Source organism: Taurulus bubalis, assembly GCF_910589615.1.
Source record: "Taurulus bubalis genome assembly, chromosome: 1".
NCBI classification, from domain to species: Eukaryota; Metazoa; Chordata; class Actinopteri; order Perciformes; family Cottidae; genus Taurulus; species Taurulus bubalis.
In genome coordinates, this window is record NC_136589.1 from 4,730,513 (window position 1) to 4,755,430 (window position 24,918).

General features: G+C 42.4%; 1 protein-coding gene across 1 annotated transcript in view; it reads right to left on the reverse strand.

Moving 5' to 3' along the window:
• Window positions 1-16,134, reverse strand: part of LOC306740571 (latent-transforming growth factor beta-binding protein 2-like) — a gene marked incomplete at its 5' end in the record, with an annotated part of 72,035 nt that extends 55,901 nt beyond the window's left edge. Inside the window, 3 exons of the mRNA XM_079222782.1 lie at window positions 2,413-2,674; window positions 13,052-13,125; window positions 15,674-16,134. Coding sequence (XP_079078908.1) covers window positions 2,413-2,674; window positions 13,052-13,125; window positions 15,674-16,134 — 797 coding nt within the window. The remainder of the gene's footprint in view (window positions 1-2,412; window positions 2,675-13,051; window positions 13,126-15,673) is intronic.
• Window positions 16,135-24,918: the final 8,784 nt, after the last annotated feature.

Below are 24,918 nucleotides of genomic sequence, written 5' to 3' on the forward strand. Positions count from 1 at the left end.
TTCCACCCCTAAAAGATCATTCTGGGCCGAGAGAATGCAAAACATTTGCAGCAGTTCACGAGGGCTGAGTTTCATATGTGAATTACACAAGCACTCAAATAGCCTGCTGGACGTGCCAATGAAAGAGAGTCAAGTATTCAAATAATTCTTTGAATAATGTTAAAAGGAAGACATTTTACTAGTTTGGCAGAAGCTTTTATTCTGTCCTGCAGATTTCAGATCTGTTGGTTACAAGAACAAATAATTAGATTAGGGCTGAGCTGCATGCTTGGAAATGTTTCACTTCACCGGAGGGAAATGGCTCCTATTGAACTTAACAGCACCTCTTAGTCAGTTTCGGCAAAAACACAAGCACACAGTCATAGTGCGGGGCATATGTGACTCAGACACTCTGTCTGTCTCTTCACTGCGTTGAACCTGCAGTCTCGTCTCTTTTGATCTGTCCCAGATCTGTGACTCAGGACTCAAAAATGTCCTGTGAGTCAAGAACAAAGACAACACATGCATCGCAACTGTGCAGTCCTCAAAGGTCCTGTGTTGATTAGAAGACTTACGGCAAGTCCAATATAATTGTTTTGGGAAGGAGGACACATACAAAAACTCTTTCAAGAGCCATCTGCCAAAACATTTAGTAGACTAACAGCTACCACAAACATGTGGATGGCTCAGCCAGCGTAATTCCATAACACCAGCAAAGAGACCCTCACAATTAGCATGAGGAGCATCATCAATGTCAGATGTAATTGAGAATGTTTAAGCAGTTTGGTGGAGAGAAATTACCCAGATGATAAACTGGCTACAAAGTGAACGATGACCTCAGCACCCAAACAAATTATTGCACTTTAACAGACTGTGAGCGGATTAGAAAAACACTGGGCCTGAATCCAACATGGAGCAGGATTTGACAAGATAAGTCTGAACCTGTAAGCAATAACGATCCGTCAAAACTCCTCCCGGAAACAATTACTGCCTTTCAACATCCTTGATCAAGAGCATACTGTAATTCTAGCCATGATAAAGCAATGAATTAAACCAAAAGGTTATTCCAACACGATTGGAACTAAAACAGTCAGACGTTAAAAGCCAAGAGACTATTATGCCTGTCTGATTAGCAGTCTATGGAGAGTTTGCTGAATGCACTGAAACAGGCCTTTATCTGAGCAATTATTGGTTGGATACATTATAGTCACAGTTAGTCCAATAAATCAAAGAGCAAAGTGAAAGCCTGAAGAAAGATATAATCCTCCAGCTCAATTGTCATAGCAAATAGCATGGGTTAATACTCCTGTCTGGTAAATCAAGTTATATTTTCCTACATTTCACAGATTTACCGTAATACCTTTCCAAGCAAATGGCAGAAAAATGCTTATTTGTTTTACTTTGAGCGTATTAAAGATTTAACATATAAACCCGTTCATCTGGTTTGATTTATTCCAACGATAAACATAACCAGTGTTGAACAGAAGCTTAATGAACCACTTGTTCAAGAGTATTTAGATCAATTCTAATGACGCAGCTTGTCAATTTATTTGTATGTGAGCCCTCCTGTGTGACAGTAATGGCAGCTAAAACCAACCAGTGAGCACCACAAAAGCCACACAATACTGTATATTGTAACGAAAAGGTTTTTTGAAAGCTATGAAAGAAATCCTTATACATGTTGAAATGTACAGTCGTAGATCAGCCTCAAGTTTGGTATTTTGGCCATCGCCATCTGCTTTTTTACAACCAGAAGACACAAGAGGGTGGAAGTACACGCTGAACAAGACACTTTTACGCGACCAGAAAGGTTCGGATTGACTTTCATGAACTGAAAACACAAAATGAAAGAGTTCAAGTTGTTAGACTAAAACACAGAAAACTCCCAGACCAGTAAATGCTTTGGTAGCGACCCTAACGAATACCCTGCTTTATCTATTTTACTCTAAATGGGACCATTTACGAAATGAACATCAGTCTTTATTGAAGAAGGCTTGAAACTACAGTTTGAGACCATAAACTCGCATTCACAAAATGTACTGAGGTAATAAATCAAGTGAGAAGTAGGGTCATTTCCTCACTTATATACAATCTGACTTCTTTTTGCAACCGAAGGAGTTGCCCTCTGCTGGCCATCAGAAATAATGCAGGCTTTTTTTCAGAACACAAGGTTACCAGGCCAACATTTCCAGCTGCGGTTGCTCTTTCAGCAGGAGTGACAATGTGGATCAGGAGATATAAATAAAAGTGCTCAAAATAAAAGTTTAAAAAGTTGATTAAAGAAACAGCTTAATTAATTAATTTAAATGGCTGGAATTTAAAGTTGATGTTAGATTTTGCTTGTAATCTTTTGACCCATCCTTTTTTGGCAAAGCTATGAGGCTCCTCCTGGCTACACAGAGACGAGATAGGGAAGCACAGCTGTTCACTTACACAGGCTGCCTGGTGGTCGCAGGTCGTGGGGTCTGGACCTTGGTGGTATCGATGGCCTGCCTTTCCGAGGGCCTTCTCCGTGGTTGGTCTTTCTGGAAAGGGTTGGTCCCCGGTTGAACGCGCTTCAGGGCGCCTCCATCACGGATGTACACCTGCTCTGGAGTCACCTCCTCACAGCGGGGCCCCTGGAAGCCTGAGCGACACACACAGGTCTGTGGGCGGCTGCAGGAGCCACGGTTCTGGCAGGGGGGCTGGCAGTCAGCTGAAGAGAGAGCACAGATGGAGATCAGGTTTTCAGCAGGGCATGCTAGATGTGCCCGCCTTCTATGAAGAAGCAGTAGTTGTAGTAGTAGATCCCTGATCTCAAAACCGGGGCTCACTTTAAATTGATTCAATCATGGGGCCATTAGTTTCACTTTTCAACCCCCCCTGTCCTTTCCATTCAGCAGAGAGCCTGGAGGGGCTGTCATGTTTAATTTCGCTTGAGTCTTTAACTGCCCAGTTTAGTCGAAATGTATATGATCACTTACATTAAATCCTTATCCAATTTCTTGTTGAGGTAAAGCCTGCACTCCAGGTTCATGGCTCAGTTTAGTGCTGCCGGTGTTTCTATACGGAGTGATTTCCTAACGATATCTTTCGTCACTGATCTAGAATCCTGCGTGTGCTTTCACTGTAACACAGGAAGCTTAAAACGGTAATAAAAGTAAGAGGTCATAAAAACATGAGCAAATGGGAAAAAGTGAAGACCAACGCCGGTAAATAGCTGACACTTCATCAAAGAAATGGCCTGTGTATTTGTATTTGAAAAACTAAATTTGAAGCGGCTTACTGTACTCAAAAGATGAATGTGTGCATAATATTTATCAATAGTCTGCAAATACACAGCACTGAGGTCATTTTGTGGTCATGGAAAAAATTATCTGTGTCACTCTACCAGCCCACCCCCCACATGAAACTGAAATTTAAAGTACACAACCTCTCGATCTTGTGGCACAAATGTATGTCGTAGACGGCACTTGAGGATTTATGACATTGTCCTCAAACAGTAAATCAGGCCACTGGTCGGTGGTGGCTAAAGCAAACAGCGGCACTCTGTCAACAGGGCAATGGAATGCTATTGACACAGATGCTGTGGACACTGACAGATCGCAGGCAGGAACGCTGCCACAGCTCTTGGCAGTGAGGAGCGCTGGCAGTCGAAGAGGGACCCACTGGGTGCGAACAGCGCTCTACCTGCTGCACGCTTCCTGTTATTGCCATTCTGCGCAGACTCTGGGGCCACTTTATGTTTCTTTTGAGCGAAAGCACACTGGACCCTGGAAATGCTGCTCCTGATGACACAAGCTCAACACTGAAGTGACACAAGAAAACATGACAGCGCTGCGTAACAACTGGAGCGTCAGACTTTCATTTCCACGGGCCTCAAAGAAGGCCAAATTAAGCGCTATGTTTTAGTTCTCAGATCGTGATGCATGCTAATTGAAAGACCACTACATTACGCGTCGTAAGCCTGCTGCATAATGAGAAAAACAACAAATTGAGGATTATATATCAGACGGTCTCCACTCCACTGCTTTATGGTGAAGCAAACCAATTCACTCAAGCAATTCGTTTTAACTGCTCTGAGGAAAATGTAGCCCCCTTTATTTTTGATGAAGCATACACATTTAGAGAAATGTGCTCGTGGATTTGTATAACTTGGTATGTGATCCGAATTTTCCATCGTGGGATAAAATAGGAGTCGCCTGAGCTCTGTTTGGCAAGGAGTAAAATCCATCATCTAACTAAAGTACAGGCTGGCTGGGTGCCAGCGCCTTGTCCGGAGTCTGTTCAACTTCAAGTATGGGGATGAAGCGGTGGATCAAATGGGCCACAGATTCCTGTGACATTATGCTCCAGGGGAAGAATTCAGTAATGTGTGAAACTACATTCTTCAAATAAACAGTCTGAATTGAAATGAGAAACAGCGCAGGGCAGAGCAATAACCCAACAAATGGAGGTTCGTGGCTGGCTCCCGCTGCAATACGTGTTTGATCGAGTGACGTGTGACCCGTTCCCAGCTGTGAAGGCCCAGAACTGACACCAGACAAACATTTGGTCGGCGCTGGCGTTAGAGAAGACAGGCCGGTGACTCTGGGCCAGACATGTGCCCCACATGAAGCCCGTTGCACACTGCCACTGCCTGTCTGTGTTGTCTCTGGGCCCTGCCTCTGGGCTGTTGAACACATTGTCGCTGTAATTGCTGTCATGCAGATTTGTCTTGCACATCATTAAAACTAATTGGCTCACATTCCATCCATTTCACAAATATGTGCAGCAATTATTACTTTGCGAGAGTAATAATAAAATGGGAATCCATCGGAAATAGAAGAGGAGAAACGGCAAACATTCCTGGCATTGCCACTTCAGCCTTAATTATGACTAAGACGGACTGGCCAAGTTTTGGGAGATTGTGTTCAGATCCAGTCATCTGAAAATAGGAGACTGTAGTTGGCAGCTTTGAACCCTCCAAACCAATCAGTAATAAAACACTATTAATATGGAACCAGCGCTTTCTTTGGGCTTAGCGAAAATATCTTCAACTTCATATTTAAGTGAGTTTGAGGTCTGAATATTTTTTCTCCTTCCAATCCTGTCCAAGTTAAGATACATAAGGACAGTTTAACAAGGTCTAAATAAATGCCTGACTGCGATGGTTAAACCAAGAAGCCATTCTTCTCCAAAAACTTCACTTGGGAGTTAATCAATCACTTTTCTAAGTTATTACCATCGTCAAAGTTCTTGGTTGGACTTGAGGCGATCACACAGTAATTCTGCATGTATATTAAAGTAACCCCAGGGTCTTTATTGAGGTAAATATTGTCCATCATTTCAAAAATCTCACCCCCCCCCCCCCCCCCCTTCCACTGGACTCTAATTTCCAATTTAGAGCTTGTTTCCAGTCCAATACAATCCACCAGAGACTCACCTTCCCCTCTCTCTGACTCAGAGTAACACAACCCATCCAATCTTTACAGTCTTTTCATTCAACAAGGGGAAACTTGAAACCAATATCTGACATAACTCAAACATGTAGCGAAATCTCCTCACTTTACGCAGGTCAACAGTGCTACCAGGGGTAACTTGACATTTCTGAAAATAATATTGACAATGAAAGCATAATCGCAATAATCTTGGAAAGGACTCTACAGGCTGAGCTATGCGCCATTATGAGATTTAGAGGCTGGGAGCTGCTCTGAAGATTAGAATTCAGTAGAATTTGAAAAGGCTCAACTAAAGGCCCTTTCAACGCTGTAACTGAGAGACAGGAAGTTGGGAAATAACAGTGAGAGATTAAATGACATTATAAATTATGCTAACAGCAACTTAGCTATAATTGGCTATTTCAGTGTGGTCATTCCTGAAGGTCATAATAGAGTGACGCAAGAATGTGTCTAAACCCTGGAAATGACTTAGCATTTTTGCACCTCCGGTTACCTTGTCTTAAAGGTAATGTTCTTTTAAATGGGTTTTTGGTTAGGTGCCTGGAATAGCGTCTGTGGTTAACATGTTTTGTTCTACGATATAAAATAAGTCAGTAAATATCCCTCTTGGCAATTTGAAAGCTTTAATGTGTCTAAAAAAAAGGCTGTTGCTTGAAAGCGTCCTCACGTCGACTAGTTTATTGTTTGTTTGTTTATTGTTTATTTATTTTGTACAATTCAAACAATAAAATAAAAAATCATTTGAAGCCTCCACCTATATACTATTTAAAATTTTACAAAATTACAAACATAAACTAGTCCGCCCTGGCAGCCTGGTTGTGAATACCCGCGCTCATGTGACTGGTGTAATTTGTTTATAGATAAACTAACATGTATAGTATACTGTAGTTAAGCTAACACTTTAGTTATAGTTAAAGTGGTGTTCATCTTTGAAGATTATTTTCCTGAACAAAATGTGTCTGCATCATACAATTTGCCAAAGAGTCAAAATGGACAAATTAAATTTGCTTTTTGTCGAGGGAACCAGTGCAATGCGAACCTCCGGGTCGGCCTCCAAAGCGTCATCTCTGCACAAAACTATAATGGTGTTAACGCTGCAGGTAGAATGTGTGTCTAACCATGTGGATGCAATGTTTGCGAAAAGCCTAAAACCTCAACTTATTTAAAAACAGGCTTAAAGAATTACTGCAACAAAACTGCACGCAGATAACTGTAAAACCTTCAGACTGAATAAGTAGTCTGGTAGACGTCCTGTGATGACAGCAGGAGCCTCTTTTTAGGAGTCGCCACAAAACCTGACAGATCTCATGAAACAGGTCAAGTGTTTAGGACCGCGGCAGCGAGGAAAGACAAGCTGAGAAATTCGCCACTCATCCGCACTCGCTATCCACTGAAGAAGTAAGAATTGGTCTATTGAGCAGTTAATACAATTGCCTCTCGATGCTAATCATTTCAAGTGAGTGTTAATCTCTTTACAACATGTGATTTCCACATGGTTGCCAGTTCAAGTGCTCTCCTTTCCTGCTGCCTCCAACCAAACTTGAGAGTGAAACTTCTCTATTGTTCTAATCAGTACCAGAAGGGAGTGAGCCTGACGCTGTTTGACTGATACTTTATTGTCTCTTTGAGGTAAATCTTACAAGGATAATATTTCACCAGATTAAGGTGTCATTGATGCACATTTTTGAATCAGTGTGAGCTTTTTGGTCCAATACAGTAGTTGGAGTTGCAGCTCTGTAGGGGCCTTTTGTTAACCCACAGCTGACCCATGACGCTGTGTACATTACTTTTAGCCACGCTATATCGTGCCTCCATGCACCGCACCCCTCAGACCCCCACATTCAACTTCTAATGAGCCACATGCTGGGTCGCTCTGTGGAGGATATCTGGATCTGGGGGCGTGCGCCCGCAACTTGTAAAACTGACTCTGTGAGACTGGTGTTCACCAGAAAGCCACAAACCCCATCCTCCTGAGGGATCACATCCCAACAACTTCCATATGGTCTTAAAGCAGGAGGGTGCCATGATATATGGCGGGCCACGGGCTGCCTTAACAACGCTGTGGCCTCAGCGAGCGTGTGTGTGACTGAAGGAGAAGGGTGCTGGTTGCTAATGTTGCTTTGCAAGTGGCAATCAAGTCAAGTCTTGCTTTTTAGGCTCACTGCTGAGAGATCTGCGAGAGCTTGTGTGTCTGTTGTGCATCACGTTATTGAAAAATAGCTTTGATGTACTTCTTCATTATCTCTGTATTATAACAGCTCATGAATGAAGAAGTTCAAATAAACAAAAGAGAAACTCTACAGGAAGACGTCTCGGTCCAGACGCTGAGAGTACATCATTTTTACCATACTTTCGTCTATGGTAGCAATTAGAAAAACATGTGGCGCAGGAGGCCTAAACAGGACCCAATAGCAACCTACAAACAGACACACCAGCTGGAGTGGAGAAAGCAGCACTTCTGGTTTCTGGGAGACAAACTTTGAGCGAGCTGTCCAGCGTCTATGTTAATGATGGGTTTTGGGCCTATGGGGTGTGTATTGATTACAGGGTCTGTCTAATGGACCATTACTCTCTGCAGGGCTGCCCAGGGAGTGTTATGCCCCTGAACTGTGAACTGTGCAACCCCCACAAATCCACACACGACATATGAAGCTGAGGACGGCTCTGTGGCTGTCTCTGCAGCGGTAATTTCAACCCCGGCTCAATGAAGTCACCAGAAACGCTCGCATTTAAAAAAAAAAAACTCCTCCTGTTCTTGTAAAACTGAGGACTCAGAGGGAATGGTTCTCATCGGTGTTCGGTCTCTTTTTCCTCTCTCTTTCTTTCACCCTTTGGGGAAATAGTTGATTTTTTTTTTGTGATTTGAATGCCTCAATGCTGCATAATCATGACAAATGTAAGATTTAGTTTGTGAGATATAACTCGTGTTCATCATAAACTTAATCAAACAAACTGAGAAGTAAACTCCTCGCTTCCTTTAAAAATTGCACATTTTCCACAGGTTATAGACTCATCATGTCTACAGTAACTCTGCTGAAAAACGAATGCATTTAGCACTACCATGGATGTCCTGGTGACTCAGTGGGTCAAGGTGCAAACGCTGCATCATGTGCTTGACTCTGGCTCATGACCTTCAGCTGCATGCATTGCACTATCCTAAGAAGAACAGTACAGTTCATTCATTCACTTGTTATGCACAATAAATCTCTTTTCTACCATTCAAAACACACGCACATGTGACTAGTGTAGATAAGAGAAAACATCTCTTACCGAGCCAACTTCTTGCCACAACTACTTGCCAAGGTTCAGAATGAGTTTTTGTCTGGACGCAGAGAGCAAATCTAACTCGATCGTGTCCAATGTGGATATTCTGTTGTGTGTCGGGGAGGTTAACACAAAGCAAACGGAGAGGGCTTGTATCTATTAGGCGAAGATGGTGAACCTGCATTTTTGGGTACTGTTTTGGAGGTCAGAAAACGTTCACACGTGGATGTCCTTGATAGTTTACCAGCTGCTTCACACATGTAGCAAAAAAAAGAGGATGAAATGTGTTTCACACTAAGGATCAAAAGAAACTAAAAAAGGTGGATTTTATACATTGGCTAAGATCATGCTGTTATTTCATTAATTAATTAACATAACAAAGTCCCTGAACAGGACTTACTTGCTCCTTCAACACTGGAGGCCTTCAATCCTACTCAGACTACACTGGTAACATAGTGGAATGAACATACATGCTAAATCTTGTGTTTAGTAAGAGAGGGAAAGTAACCTTGTGATGGAGAGGTAAGCGCAACAGAGAGAGAGAGAGAGAGAGCGAGAGAGAGAGAGAGATTCTCTACATGATGAGTTATTTTAGGGTTGGGATGGGGCCCTGAGCAGCACAGCAGGCCAAAGAAAGCTGGAAGGCAATCAAAAAGAAACTCCTCTCTACCGCATTGCACTCTGTCAATCACCAACTGCTTAAGAGACTGACAACAACTGTATTCCTCCATGGGAATGATGCACCTTTCATCTACACGCTCTCAGACAGCGAGGGGTGCACATCAAAGGCCATCCGTGGGCTCTTTCTCGAGGGTCGTGCTCTCACTGCTGGCTGCAACAAGTTGCCATATGTATCGCGTGCTTTCACCAAATTAGTGTGATGCATAGCGTGGTGAAATGAATTCTGCTGCACAACCTACAAGCGTGCACTTTAGGGAGCGCCGTGAGCTCAGGTTAAATGTAAAGCCAGTTCCTGTCTGTGCTGCAGGGAGTCTGAAGTCTCTGTCTGTTCAGAGGTATTCTATATTATCCCGAACACTCTGTGTGTGGTAGACCATGCCATTAATCCAATTACTAAAACAGCCATGTCTGCTGGAGAAGCCTGAGCAACACAACATAACTCTGATGTATAGTGACCCTGGCAGTAGGCGCTACGCCAACACCTAGCATTCCTTTTTAGACATGCTAGGATCATGTGGTTTTTAGTGACATAACTGTTGGATGGATTTCCATGAAACTACAGATCTTTATATTTCAATTTGTCCAATACTTTGTTTCTGAACAAAGTCCTGCAAAAACAAATGGCACTCCTGTGCTGCTCATCACAATGTGCTCATATTGGCCATTGGGAGGTGGTTAGCGTGCTGAAATTTATATTTTAGCTCAAAGGAAAACTGTCTAAAGGAAGCTCAGCCTCTTGTTGTAAAACTTAGAGGTATCTCAGATGGTCTGTGTGCCTCCTGGTAGCCGATCCAAGAATCCATTCACAGCTCGGTATGAGTGGAAGACACATTCAAAGGTGCAAAGATAAGAGTGAAGCCTCTTAAAGCAGATACAAAGGAGAGCAGATACAATTCAAATCTGTTCTCCAGTGGCTTTAAGAGGTCTCACTTTAATTGCTTTTTCCAAGAAACGTTGTAAACCCAAACTTCAAAACAGTAATTCTACACTGTACTGCACACCTTATTGGGTGTCCCTGTATTTACACTAAAGCAATACAAACACTCATCCTAATTACACAGCTAAGCAACTTAGTATTTTGTAAACAGATTTCTGTCGTGATTTCCCGATGGTGCATATTTACCGAAACAACTTTCTGTTTTCTCTTTTTGACAATTACTGTCAGGTGTACAAGATTCCCACGGCCTGCTATTGAAGTATGAATGATGGTTTTGAAGTCCTGGTGACGCATCTTAGGTTTGAATCAGATTCCGTGAAAATCCCATGTGCCAAGACAGTGTTAATGGTTACTGTAACGCAGCTGACAGACCTTCTTGTATTATAGCTCAAGAAGAGACTACTGGTGTGCTGGGACTAGGCGAGGCTACATTATGGCAACGTTCTGCTCTCCATCTCTCCGCAACAATACTTGTTGATGAACAGATGTGACTCTAAACACAGGGGAATAAGTAGCGACCAAAAAACAAGACGCTCCATTCATCTCGACGGGAGCTCCTGCTTGCAAGTAAAAAGATGTACAGCCAAGCTAACACCTGGCCCCACTTTACCAGCCAAACACAACACACACACACATGGTTCTCGGCCATCATTAATAAAATCGGTATTGGTTGGGTAAAACCTATGAAGTTGTATCTCTGCTTACAGCTGGTAACTTAACTAGAAGAGTTATAAACATCAGCAATGTTCTGTTCTTCTTAATGGATCAAAGCTTTCGATTACACAACGCCGGCTATTTTCAGCACACAGAATTTACTTTGACACAAAAACAAGTCTGTTAACAATCCATCCTGAAGTAGGAAACAGAGACAGTCAGTTCCAAACCTGCCGGGTCATGGGCAGAGCGGAGGCTTCAGAGAGCCAGACAACAACCTCCAACCAGACCCACAGAGACCCGGACGTAGACCGCTTTATAAACACATTTCTAAAGACATGTAGACGCACTCCCTGGACAACAAGTGATCCAGTTCCTGTCATATATTTGCTCTGAGCTCAACCCAATTGAACAAGGAGGTATTGTTAGGAAGCCATAACTGTAGACACCCAATCCAGCCTCGCGGGTGAAGCCTGCAGCTGACACTTTTCATATTGGACACTACTTCAATCCCTTCAGCGAGAATTTCCTAGACGCAGCTCAGCCGTGATGTGTTTTTACTTTTGCTTCCAGCCGACACGTTTGTTCCTTTTCTTTCCCCCACTGTGAACATGTTTTCTCATGCTGCCATCTCCTAATAAAGCAGGCCGGCCCTCAGGCGGGGACAGAATAAAGATAGCCTGAGCCGGTTTTCCTCCACGGAGGTCTTCTACGTGGGGGCTTCCAGTCCCAGATCCAGTCTGGGGCCTTTGTGTTGGCACCTTGCCGGCCGTGGGGCTTCACGCAGCTGATGATAGCATAGCCTCCAGTCAGACTGGGTGAGGGCCAAGCTGTAAGAGGGTCCAGATGGTTGGACAGATCCCTGACCTGCTCTGATGCACTGCCTTGTTTAACACAGGCACGTTAGACTGGACCTGTTACTTTCTGGCAGATTAAAAGTATTTACCCTTTTAATTTGAGTAAATGCAGCTCCACGTTAGATGTAATTTGCACCTTGGTAAGTGTGTCGTTAGCTAGGAGTTGAGAAAAAAAATGGAAGAAAGTTTTGCACATGGCAGGAGAGAAGGAGATCTAATTAGGAGGCTGCTGGAGCCAATCAGCTTGTTGTGTAATCGACTGGCTGAAATGTGTGTTAACTTAGTGTGCGTGTGTGTTTGTGTGTGTGTGTGTGTGAGTTTGTGTGTGTGTTTGTGAGCGAGGGACATAATTAGCAGAAAGGAACAGAGAAAACAGTAAACAAGTCAAACAGAAGTTTAGCTAGCTAGCTGCTGGATAGATAGATAGATGCCAGCTGCCGTGTGGGTTTTTACGTCACTCGTAAAATTTTAAGATAACTCTCTCTAAAAAAGCTCCAATTGCAGCCTGTTATTTCGGTCTGCAGCACACAATGGTTTAAATGTGAAATTGAAACATGACAAGCTAAGAGTACATTCGGTGTAGGTTGTAACCATTTCTGTATATTTTGTATAGTTGTAAAATGTCTTTTTAATGCTATACGTCTGCAAAAAGAGCCACATAATTAGATTTTACTTTACTTACTTACTTTCTGTATTGAATTTGGCCCCTTATTCAGAATAGGTCAATGATAAAACCCTGATAAGACTGTTTAAAGAAGAGGCCAATTATTAATTCTCAGCCGGTGTCTTATATTTCTCTTTTAATTATCTGGCAGTGAGGATATCCAATTCTGCTGCGGTCAAATAAAAGAAGCAGCTCCACCTCTACTTAGAGAGCTAAGTGCTAAGCGATGACAATTTAAATGTGAAGATCTTGAATAAAAAGAAAAGGCATGGGGGCAATAACACCCTTGGAAAACTTTGATAGGGCAATTTCACGTAACGTGATAGTCATTAGTAGCCATTTACTGTGTTGGTTTTCAGTCTATGTGTATACTATTATAAAGCCTCTCTGTCTGAGAAGCTTTCTAGTTAAAAAAGCTCTAATAAACATAATGCACATGAGTGTGTTTGTGTGCCACTTCAAGACTTCCCAATCATGTATGACCTTAGTTTGCAAAGAATAAAATCGTTGTCCTTAGTAGCTGAATGAAAGAATATTTTTGGCATATTATATACATTAAATGTTTACGTGAGACATTCAAGTTTTTAGTACTTACGTTTCATGCAGCGATTGGTTCCTGATGCCAAAGCCCAGCCTGAGCAGCACTGCTGACCCCCACAGACATTGGGGCTGAAAGGAAGATATACAAGAAAAACAAGGTGAAATAAGACACTGGCAGTACTGTCTCAAGCATCCATTAATAAGCAGGGCCTCTCCATAATCCATAGAGAAATGGGCCTTTGCATGACAAACTGATCTGATTGCAAAGGCTGTAATAGTTTCAGATCAGTCTGATGTGGCTGGCCTATTGATATGAACACTTAGGAGATTACGCTATAATTGCATTTTATTTGATAAAAATTTCAGGGCAAGTCACGAAACTCTATCTGAATGTGGACCCACAAGTCCCTCTTTCTGTTATGCGAGAGTCCAGAGGGAAAACAAATGCAGTTATCTGAGCCTTGAAGGGATTATGTGAGACACACGGGACATGAAAAGCACCCTGCATCTTCTATAAATCACTGAGCAAATGAGAGATGACAAGTTTTAAACAGTTTTAACTGGATTCTTTGCACTCTTTAATCCGCTTTTACAGCACAGGCCAATTCTTGCAGTGAGATAGATGAAAAGGCACCAGACCGCGAGAGCAACTTCAGGGCAACAGTCAACGCGCTGGCATGGATCTGTGCCCCATCATCTTTTCACAAGATATTACAGTAAGTGGATGTCTGACTCATGGTGATTTGAGGAGATAACGGGAATTGACTCATTGACCTCAAGCGGATTGCGCTCATTAGATACTGCAAGCCTTACTGAGGCGTCACAGGGATAACATGCAGTTGTTTGGGCCCTCTGGCAGGCTTAGGTTTGTCATAAATCAAACACATCAGGCCAGGCTCGTGCCAAAGACATCAGTCATCACATTCAAATTCCATCAAGGGATATATGTATGTAATGGAGAACTTTATACAACATAATTAGGATCATGCCCCGGGTTAAAATGTGGATAACACCGTGTTCACACCTAGTTATATTTTCTTTAAAATCAGAACATGAGGCGGTGGAGTATTATTTCACCACTGAGCTATCTGAGTCAGACAAACGTCTGACAGGTGCACTGGAAACAGAAGGGGAGTTGTACTGAGTCAACATGAATGTAAAGGAGAGTTAAGTGAACCCAGCGCTGCCAGTGCCTCCGGGTACAGCAAAAAAAGAATAAGCTGAGTGGGAACTCCAAGAGGAAATGTGTCATGAACGCACTTTCTCTAACAAGCGCCGGATGATTCATCTGAAGCTCATGAATCAAAGTATTAAAATCACCGTGCAGACTACTATAAGTTCATGTTCATGAAGAGCTATGCCACACCACCTTTATGCTTCTTTAAAACTCAAAGAACCCCATTCATTCAACACGATTTGTTTTCTTTGGCATTGTCAAGAAAGGCAATAAAGCATGTTGGATTCAATACTGCAGGCAGCTATTTTCTTTATGCCTTGCTATAAATAGACCTCAATTCACAATGACGGATATAATAAGAAATGTGGCTTTTAAGGTGTGTTGGATCAGGGCATATTGAAGGTGCACAATACATTTATATCATGGACAATGCAGATACACCCAAGTACTGGACGACATCCCTGTTCATCGTTTCACTTGGGTGTTATGTGGTTTGGGCTTCAGTCAGGTGAGTGCACTTTATATGTATGCCTATACAGATGGTGAACCCATTTGTTGAATCCCCTATTGCTTGTTAGGTGTTACCCAAGAATTGTCCATATAAATAATTAATTTCCTCAAGCCATGGGCCTCTTTTATGACCCACAGAAGAGATATTAAACAAAAAATGTATTTGTCCTCAACACATGGTGAGCCATTAAAATCTCCCTCTGATTATTGTGTGTGCAGTGTGCATCATGCTTTGTCCCTGTGGAACAAACAGGACTGAATGCACGAGGGTTCAATTAACAAAAAAGAAAAGCGATTTAATATGGAAACAACCCATCCTCCTGTTTGGAGTTTAACAGGTATTTGCAGCTTTGAGAGAGGGCCATCATGGAAACAGGTGTTTGTGATCACTAAGCAAATTCTCAAATGCTCACCAGCCAAGGCTCTGGTGGAACCACTCACAGTGCATGGCCACAGGCAACGGCACAGAACTGGGGCACACACATTGAAGTAGTCTGCAGCCACTCTCCTACTCTAATTTAAATATGCTGCTATGTAGTAATAGAAGGACATGGTGATAATGGAGTGTTGCATTAGTCTCAAAACAGTTCAACCTCGATGTTCTGTTCAGTAAACGTCTCCACTATCAGCAGTAATCAGCACAGCATCATGTCCTGCCATGACCCTGATGACAAAATACATATACTTCATTAATTGATATGCAGCTCTTGCACCTGAATGACAGTTTCATGGACTATATCCACACAGCTTTGTATTGATATGGAGCAACACTTTGGAGCCATTTTCTGCGGGTCTTTATGTTATCATGACTTGGTTTGGAGAGGTTCTGCTTAATGGGCCACCACCACTTTACAGTAAGCCACATGGACTAGTGTACAGTAAAATAGCCCACACAAATCCCTTAAAACGTTCTGCTCCTGCGGTGAACTTGAACAGCAAAGTCAAACATTGTATACAGTAGACTGTACAGCACTTGGCTGCCATTCTTACCCAGCGAGTCTCCTCGTGCTGGCAGAGTTGGGCTTGCTGCTCTGCCTGCGGTTCACTCTGTCTCTGTGCTGCTGGCTGCTCGGGTGTCTGGCGGTGCGCAGCGCACCATCCCGCGGCGGAGAGACGAGGTCTCCCCGGGAGGCGTCTGCAGCATGAGCCGGACCTGCTTTGGATATGTGCCTGCCGTCCCGCTGGGGTGATGTGGCCCTCGGCACGCGGACTAGAGCCCTAAACGTGTCGGTCCCGGGAGAACTTTCCCCGGATGGTCCAGAGGATGCGCCGTCCTCTGGTCTCCTTGGCGAGTGACCTTGACTCCTCACCCGGGACTGCTGCTGGTTCCAGACCGCCCGGCCTGCCACTGCACCCGCTTTCCTCCCACCTGTTGTGTCCTTGTGGCTGTCACCAATTCGCAGCAGTGTAACAGTCAAAACCATCAAAACAGCAAATCCTGCACGGTCCATTTTGGAATGATTGCGACGTTTTGAAGGTACCGCGTAAAAGGGCAGATCGCGTTTAACCGTTTTCTGGAGAGCCACTCAAATTTGAGCAAATTAAATAAAAGTCCGCGATTTAGCCACACAAGCTCAGTAAGACGGCATCCTCTCCCACGAATGAAAAAACCCTGGATACCTCTTCATAATGCCCAGGTAAGACTTTACGCAGAATGTCTTCAGGTTGTCAAATCAACACCTAACTACAGTCCAAAGTGAGAAACTCTAAGCTTCTTTTCCCCCTTCCAGCGCTGAAGAACTGTTATTTCAAGCAAACATTATTCCATCTGTTTTAGTTTATTTGAAACCAAGAGAGGCGCAAAGAGAGGCGCAAAGAGAGCCGCGCGCTGGCTCCAGGGCTGCTGAAGCTGTCCTCCTGCTCCAAAGTGAGAGAGTTTGAAACGTGCTCCCATGAATATCGCCACCTCCTTGGATCTGAAGTCACCGGGATTTGTTGTGTGTGCAGGGATTGCATGCGCTCTGCAAGAAGAAACTCCCCCTCGTCGGCTGTATTGTTGCTTCACTCACGGCATCGCTCGGTTCCATGTGCCCACACGCACGCTCCCTGCCAAGTTACATCATGTTGCCGTGTGTCTTTCCCGTGATTCCTTTGAACGAGACTATTGGAGTTATCTTCAAGCCAGCTGCGTTCATCGTTACCCTTCATTTAAATTTGAATTGGCAGGCTACTACAATTTCATAAAACTGCAGAAACCAGATGTTTTTCGTCAAGAATCTGCAGCACTGATTGCTGGATAATTTGAGTTAATGCAGCCTCTGTCATAATTATTTTTAATTAATTGAGTGTGGATTCATTATTTCATTTATAGTGCAAAGGCACAGTAGTGTGAAGCAGCTCAACTTTCAGAAGACTACAGCATGTAAAACGTGAGTCCTGGCAACTTGAAGGCTTACAGACATGCTTTGATCTATAGTAGTAAAAGGTAGGGAAGCTCATGGTCCTGAAATCTTGGAAAACAGGTTACGTAACAGATCCTATTCATCTCCCCCTCTCATTCATGCTGCATCATCACTTTCCCTCTGACTGTCTGGAAACAACATATTTCTCTTCTCCCATAAGATCTTAAACAACCCCAAAAGAGCTCTCTCCTCTCATTCAACCCACAACGATACACGCCTGTCTCTCTCATGAGTGGTCCCTGAGCTCCATAACCACTCACAGAACTGCCATTCAAAACACACAGCAGCGGAGAGTAAGACTAGTAGTCTGCCCATTCATTCTCTTTTTCAGATGAGCTATACAAACCTCTCAACAATTATATTTTTTTTTAAACACTGAAAGTTTAGGTTATTGTATGAACACTTTGAAGAGACTGAGTTGTCGTCTTTCCTGTCAGATCTTCAAGTAAAAGTGTGTGTGTGTGTGTGTGTGTGTGTGTGTGTGTGTGTGTGTGTGGAGACTTGGGCTGAGCGCCACAGCGGATTAGAGCTCATCTTGCAACCCAAGAGAAATCGAATTGAGAAGGAGGCTGCGTTTGTCTCACGATTGTCCGACCGTCTCACTCCACCCCCAGACATGCTGCCTTGCTGGTGTCGATGGCCCCACTGCAAAGATCATGGCCAGTTGACCCCAGCATCCCAGCAGGTGACGAGGGCACGCACGGACAAATCTGTGCAGTTCTACTCAGTGACCTGTGTGAGAAAGCAGCTGGATGCCGCTCAGCTGTTCCTGCACTATATCCTCAATCAGATCCTTAATCTGTTTTCCCATGTTGTGGTCTTACATGTGTAGCCAGAGCACTTTCTTAACCTTTTTTTTTTTTTGCAGATGTACCTCTACAGCCCTGTCAGACAAACTCAAGTAGTCTCCCCCGTTCCTCCACACCACTGTCTGTTCCAAGTGTGTTCATTTAAACAGGTTTTTAACTGGATGTTATTTAACACAAGGCTTTTAATTCCATAAAGTATGAATAATTATTATTTCACTAAATGTTGTCAATTTGGTCAAGTTTGCATTTGCACTACTTCTTTCTTTGTAGTGGCAGGAACGGGACCTCTAAATGTCTATTACTTTCACTACAAAACTCTGTAATGGAAGCCTCATACATGATAAACCTCCCTAAAAAAAACATTATAACCTTTAGATGGAATTTATTTCAGGACGTTTGTATTAGACTGCATTTATTTTAGCTAAAAATGAGCATATATTCATTACCTTTAGCAAACTACATCAAACATGTTACCTTTCGGAGGGTGGACTATTTCAACAGTTTATGCATTGCTTTTCTATTTCCACCATTTATTCAATTACTTTTAACGCTAGCTATTTCAGCTAAATCCATTACTTTTAGCTCTCTATATCAACTGTTAAACAAGCATTAAGCAAGGCTATTTACATGTACTATCCATTACTGTTAGCTTACTACTTTATTGCTAACTATACACTACCTTTTACCTGCTAACTAGTTAACTGTTTAGGTTAGCCCTTTAGCTTCAACATTAGCTACCAAACTGTTTATCCTTTAGCTTCAACATTAGCTACCAAACTGTTTATCCGTTAGCTTCAACATTAGCTACCAAACTGTTTATCCGTTAGCTTCAACATTAGCTACCAAACTGTTTATCCTTTAGCTTCAACATTAGCTACCACACTGTTTATCCTTTAGCTTCAACATTAGCTACCAAACTGTTTATCCTTTAGCTTCAACATTAGCTACCAAACTGTTTATCCTTTAGCTTCAACATTAGCTACCAAACTGTTTATCCTTTAGCTTCAACATTAGCTACCAAACTGTTTATCCTTTAGCTTCAACATTAGCTACCAAACTGTTTATCCTTTAGCTTCAATATTAGCTACCAAACTGTTTATCCTTTAGCTTCAACACTAGCTACCAAACTGTTTATCCTTTAGCTTCAACATTAGCTACCAAAATGTTTATCCTTTAGCTTCAACATTAGCTACCAAACTGTTTATCCTTTAGCTTCAACATTAGCTACCAAACTGTTTATCCTTTAGCTTCAACATTAGCTACCAAACTGTTTATCCTTTAGTTTCAACATTAGCTACCAAACTGTTTATCCTTTAGCTTCAACATTAGCTACCAAAATGTTTTTCCTTTAGCTTCAACATTAGCTACCAAACTGTTTATCCTTTAGCTTCAATATTAGCTACCAAACTGTTTATCCTTTAGCTTCAACATCAGCTACCAAACTGTTTAGCCTTTACTAGCTAACCTGTCTATTTCTTCTATTTATCAAATCCTACTACTGTTAGCTAACTTGTTCTTCTAGTTAATGCAGCTAACTAATTTAACATTTCATTCATGATTATTGCTCCCTTGTTAATTAGCCTACATTTGACAGACTCAAAGAGACACTGCTCACGTTACTTACGGTTTTACCGGCTTCTTACAGTAAAGTGTGGGCTGATGGGAAGTGGCATTAGTCAAGTTTGACTGACGTTCACTGGTGGGATCCTGGCTGCTGGCTCCTGATGTTCATACACCCCTCATGGCCACCTGGTGGCGGTATCGAAGAGAACAGACACCAATAACCAATACATCATTCAGTGTTGCCAGATTGGACTGCTACTTTTGATTAATTGGGTTGATTTTAGAAATATTTAATTGACATATGAATTATATATTATTGATGTTCTGGATCCTAGTTAACGTGACTTCAGGTTTTAAGTTGTCATTGGGCTATAAACTGGCGATCTGATTTGGCACTACTGTTCCGCTTAGACCAAACTGTGGATATCTCATAGTGCACTGTGGGCGATTCCATTCTCCATTTATCTGTCGGTATAGCATGGAGCTATTCAGTCATATATGATCAATATGTAATGTGTTTATAATTACTATTTCAATGTTTATGGGATTTTTACGTGAACATAAATCATGGCTATATGTACATAAATAGGGTTTTGAAGTAAACAGTCCACATGCAAACTGTAAAATTGACCAAAACATGGAGGCCACCCGATTATACCTATTTAAAATGTATTGTTGTCAAATGTAAGTCCCAGGTGTAGTAAACCGTAGCACTAGCACATTTAGTTGCATTATTATCCATGGGATCTAGGTTATAATGGTGATATTGTCTATGAGATTTAGATGAAACTAGGCAGAGATCAAATGATTTCCCTTATTGCATCTCATTTACTCTGGAATGGAAATATAAATATGTTTACGTACAGTAGATTTATATTCCTTAGCTTTTTATCTGTCAAATGAGACGAGAAACATGGCATATAAGCCTGATGGATGAGAAGCTATTCCTGATTCATATTGAGCATGTAATTTTCATTGTTTTTTCATTGTTTAAGAGGTAAAGTACTTGATTACTCAACAATCTTTCACAGAACCCCTGGCAACTGCAGAAGTACCCCTGGTGCACAAGAACCCCTGGTTTGGAATCACTGAAGATGTGTGGCGCAGCTATCAGGGCTGTGAAAGTGGGCTTTAACGTGGCCCAATTTGATACAATTTGCAGCATCTGGAGGAACTCTAGAGTAAATACCAGGAGGATGTCTCTGGCTATGACCGACGCTTCAACACAAAGAGTCCTTTGAAAACTCTGGCATGACAAACCAAGCCACTCCTATCATCTTTCAAATGCAGAGCAGAAATATAACTGCATTACAGAGCACAGTTTCATACAAAGCACAGGGTCAAGTAACAATAACAATCTCCAAGTCTTGTGATTACTCTGACGCAAACAACTCGCATGCATGCGTCTGTTTGCCGAAGAAAGCTCAAGGTGGATTTGACTTCTATCCAGATACTTAGTGCTTTTAATTGCACCATTTCCTTGATGGTTTTCGGTGTATAACTGCAGGCAAATGTTATGAAGCTACTGAACACACGTTTGATAGATTCTAATGAAAACTCCAGTCGTTTACCTGTCAGCATGAACACCCCAACTGAGACACATTTGCATCTATTCAGTTGAAAGTGACTGCCTCGTCACCGTTGAGCGAGTGAAGGGTCAGAGTTCAAGTGTACCCATTAGAAAGCCAAACAGTATCATTACACCCAGAATGTAGGGCTCTCATTATGAGCAAGTATCAACAAAGTATTCTTAGCCTCGCCTCCAGAATTTTAAGTGATCTATGTGAATCAGTCTCTGTGATGACTTTCAATGGAGACTACCAACAAGGAACGTCAATCACTTCGCTAGCTACCTTTTGCCATTTGTATCAAAGCCCTCAGCTCTCCTTCCCCTTTGCCCAACAGCTAACATAATACTAACATTGTTCAGACTGGGCCTCCGTGAGGACTTTGGGGGTGGGAGGGGTGGAAAAGGGAGGTTCAATTGGCAGAGAAGCGCTTCATAAAAGCTGAAATTATATGCTTTATTAATGTAGTTTTTTTTCATTGAACATGACATCTTTTCCTTTGAAGGAATGTTACAGACGACCTCCATCGGGCTTCATAGCAGATTGAGCAGTGGACATTAAACAGGCATTCACACAACAAAGGGAAATGGTTGAAGATAGAGAAGGAAACATGCAATGTGCTTAGACCAAGGACTTCAGGGTCTCTCCCAGCTTGTATGAATGAAGTGCTGTCAGTGTGGTAATAGAGGAAGGTCAAATGGGTGTTATTTAAGACAGGCACTTCTACTTCTACTGATATTCATACTCATTTTCTTTTAAATGGGCGTTGCGAGTGCTGACTTGGAAAAAACTGAGAACTGAATGTGTGTGCTTCAAAGCCATGCTGTACATGTAAGCCTTGCAGAACATTGTTATACATTATTGAAGACGAAGCAAAAATATTCACCATCCAAGCATTCAAATAGGGAAGCGATCCAGAAACAAGGTCCGACAGATTTTAGCACCATTAGCTATCCTAGCACTGGCAATCCATCCACCATGCATTCTTCATGGCTGAATGATCGGCTCACTCGTTTATGGGTGTGAGTTGTTAGATTAACAAAGGCTTTAAGCTGCCTGGGATGTCAGTGCTAAAAGAAATCAGCAATAAAACTGTAACACAGATTGGATTAAGTACTTCCCTTTTACAAATTACCCTTCTGCCCCCTCTGAAAAGCCACACCAGAAGACAAGCGGCTTTGGCTTTTGTACAGAAATCATTATATCATACGTTGTAGCACAGTCTGGGATATAGATGGGCTCAATAGAAAAACCAACATGGTGCCAACTGCATCAAATGAAGTCAAGCCTCATGTCAGAGGTCATCCTGGAGAAACAGAAAAGACTAAATTCATCTTCCTATGTCTTAGGGTTTGTTGTTGAACTGAAGGAGTCTCCAATGTTATCAGCATGGTTCTGTGAGTTTTCTACCTGACTTGATGCAGGCTAAATTGTCTTGTCTTGTTCCTTGATGTTTACAGTAAGCCAGCAGGGGCTCGGAGGAGAGATTTGTGTGTTTTCTGCTAGTGCAATAAACTGTGTAGTGGACAAGGTTATTCCCTGGGCTGGTGCATGAACTCTCATGGAGATGGTACCCTGAATAATTCTGCTCCCTGAATATTTGAGTGGACTCTGGTTCCTGAGATAGGAATTCAAAAAAAAGTTGAGCAGAAATGCAGATGCTGCCCTCCTGCTTCCATCAAGGGGCTAGATAAGCAAAAAGTTAACCAGCTCTGTTATTTGAAATGTGATCCAGGAAGCTGCTTCACATTATAACCAAGAAATCTGGTCACGACCGTCTTCCCCAGTAAATAAAAAGTGAAATTTGTTGGACCAAGGGAGTTGATTCAGACATACTGAGAGAGGAAGATTCCTGTGGCCTTATTACAATTCCTGGTTTTGTTTATCACATGCAAATTGTTTTATCGATGGCAGCCTTGGTAGGTTGTTGAAATACGCCCTGACTAATGTGTTAGAAAATCTACTTCTCAATTCTGTAAGTGCTTTCTAAATCGACCTCTTCGGCCTTGAATTTTGTGATGTGGTCCTTCTGTGTCTTGAAGTTTGATTTAAAAGTGTCTCCCATGCACAATACATAGCATGATGTCACGCTACTGCATGATAGATGCCACTGGAGAGGACTCAGAGGGAGGATCACGCTGGTAGCCAATTAGGTCAAATAGGAACTTGCCATAACTCTCCAGAAAACAAAATATGGAGCCCTTCCAGCCAGATGTAACATTCAAAATCACAGAAATCCATCACAACATGAATCAATACAGGCCATAATAGCTAAATAACTGTGGGGTGGAGATTGTGCCCTTGGCAAAATGCATTCTTGTAAATTTATGAGTATTGAGTCGTCGTGTTTTCTTTGGCTCTTAGAATAATTGACAAAAGAAAAAGCAGCGGGAGAGGATTGTATGTGTGATAGATCATCCTGGCATTTCACCCGGAGCTTTCTTTTTCCTTCTCCCCATTTTTTCTCTCCCCTCCCTTTCAATTTTCCTGGCCCATCACACTTGATTCAGAGAGCTCCTCTAGCCGCCGGCCAGGGCCCAGTGGGCTCTCTTCCTTCTGGTCCTCCAGGCTGTGACCTGGCCACAAGGCCTGCTGGACCGCTATTTGTCCTGAAGCTTCAGCACTCATTCACGGTGTCTCGACCAACCGACTATGGAAAATCAAGGTCAAGCATTTTCCACATTAGTAGCTTTACCGGGATGTTAGAAATGGATATCTACTCCAATTATCTACCCCCACCCCCCCTCTCCCAACCACCACGGGGAAAACAAACTGCTTCACACACTTATCTCCCAAAAGTACTAACTGATGGCTCTATTCAACACAGTTTCATAAAACCCAACTTTAGTGATGCAGAGGCAATATTAGATGGGATGTTTTAGAAATTAGGGCAAAGGTGAGACAGGCCCCTCTGAGTTCATGCCAACTGGCTGGCACCAAAATGCCAATGACTTTCCGGTAGTTAACCATTTAAATACGATGTGTTTCAGACATGCAACTGGATTTACTGAAGCTACTGTGGTTATACTGGAAAACAAACTCCCAGTTTTACCAAGTTTTACCACAGATTTCAACGTTTTTATGACTTAACTTTATTGAGTATCATGCAGATCTTCTAAAATGGGTTTTAATTTTTAACCAGGGCTTGTAAAAATACTGTTCACACTTACACAGAAAGTGCTAGATTCCACTCACTTGATTGCTAAATTGCCTCCAGACGGTCTCTCCTTTTTCAACACATTTTTAACCAAGTAGCTATCAATAAAACCGCTTGTAATGTTGATTATGTTGTAAGTAAATTAAATGCCCTTTTTTAAATTCATTTCACCCCTAGGCTTCCCATTTAACAGCCCGACCACACGCAGGATGAAGGAAAGATTGACTGAAATTGTCAGTTGTTTTTATATCAGACTGCAGCCTGTTGAGTAATAAAGGTTAAGGTCTGTTTACCTTTGCTGCTGGGAATGGATGATGCATGTAAACCCCATTTGCTGGTTGACTCACTGATGACACGTGCCTTCCAGCCTCCGACATGACAGCACATCAATTTGGTATGGTGCCGTGGTTTGGGACAAACTAATTGCCCGTTGTGTTTTCAAGCAGTGTTCCTCTTCCTATATGAAGCGCTCAGCCTCATGTAATGCTCGAATTTGACGGCTGCTGGTCCCGCTGGACGATCCTCATGCTTGGTTAGCTGTGAGCAGAGAATCATGTGCTCTTCAGCAACAGTTAGGTGAATGAAACATCTTCTTCATTGCCCCCAATTAACAGTGAAGGTCGAGCACCAGAAGGTTATGATGCGATTTAACCCCCCGCATGGGGTCAATTTGACCTGAATAGCTTCCTATTAAGCATGATAAATTTGTTATTTTTCAATCCATTAAACCTTTTCC